The 1,009-nt window shown below is 34.0% G+C and overlaps 1 protein-coding gene across 1 annotated transcript; it reads right to left on the bottom strand.

Annotated features, from left to right (window-relative positions):
* Window positions 1-49: 49 nt before the first annotated feature.
* On the bottom strand, window positions 50-545 carry LOC117125178 (uncharacterized protein K02A2.6-like; the record flags this gene model as incomplete). Its single annotated transcript, XM_033271590.1, has 1 exon — window positions 50-545. A coding segment is annotated over exon 1 (496 nt), but the record flags the coding sequence as incomplete, so codon positions are not given.
* Window positions 546-1,009: the final 464 nt, after the last annotated feature.

Below are 1,009 nucleotides of genomic sequence, written 5' to 3'. Positions count from 1 at the left end.
TCGGTGCTGATGAGGACATCATCCTGATTACACAAGCAATTTTCGATACCGTTCAATATCTTATCAATTTTGCCTTGAAAGATCTTTGAAGCTGGTTTTACACCATATGGTAATTTGTTGTATGAGTAAAGACCTTTATGCGTGTTTATCGTAACATAGCTTTTGCTCTGTTCATCTAAATTTAGTTGAGCATATGCATGGGACAAATCTAGCTTAGTAAAAACACGTTTTCCAGCTAATTCAGCATACAGGTTAGACATGATTTGCTGAGCTGAGCTTGGAAGATTATACACTTCATCATCAATGAACTTATTGATTGTTACACTATAATCACCACAGATTCTAACTGTGCCATCAGACTTTGGGACTACCACAATTGGAGTTGCCCAATCACTGTATTTGACTTTATGTATTACATTATTGTCTTCTACCTTTTTAAGTTCATTTTCAACTTTGCATTTGTTAGCATATGGAACCAACCTGGCTTTAACATACACAGGAGTAACATTTTCTCTAATATTTATGTGAGCTAGCTCATGTCTCATGCCATCATATGAATCTTCGAACAAGTTTTCATACTTTTAAGCAACACATTTAACTCGAAATTACTGTTTCCGACTGTTTTAGAACATTGAGATTCACTTACATCATTCTGATGTGCACAACTGTTAACATATCTGGAGTGAAGGTTTTTTACTATGTTTTTCCAGTCTAACCACTGCCATCCAATCAAGACCAAGCAATGTGGGCTTATACCTATAATCAGCAACACTAGCACTTAACTTGTGTGTTATACCCTCACGATCGATGACATCACATTTGATTTTACCAATAATATTTAACTTCTCACCACTATATGTTCTAAGAGATATCATATCATTATTTGTAATTTCAATATGATTGAAATCCTTATTATACGTATCAATGCTCATTACAGTATCATCATTATCAACATGATTCGTACACATAAACAAATCACTACTTGAATCACGACTATTATCATTATACA

This window comes from Anneissia japonica, unplaced genomic scaffold (assembly GCF_011630105.1).
Source record: "Anneissia japonica isolate Jap-2015-1 unplaced genomic scaffold, ASM1163010v1 scaffold113621_len1009_cov136, whole genome shotgun sequence".
Taxonomy (NCBI): Eukaryota; Metazoa; Echinodermata; class Crinoidea; order Comatulida; family Comatulidae; genus Anneissia; species Anneissia japonica.
The sequence above is the reverse complement of the archived record's forward strand: the minus strand, read 5'-3'. Positions and strand labels throughout refer to the sequence as shown.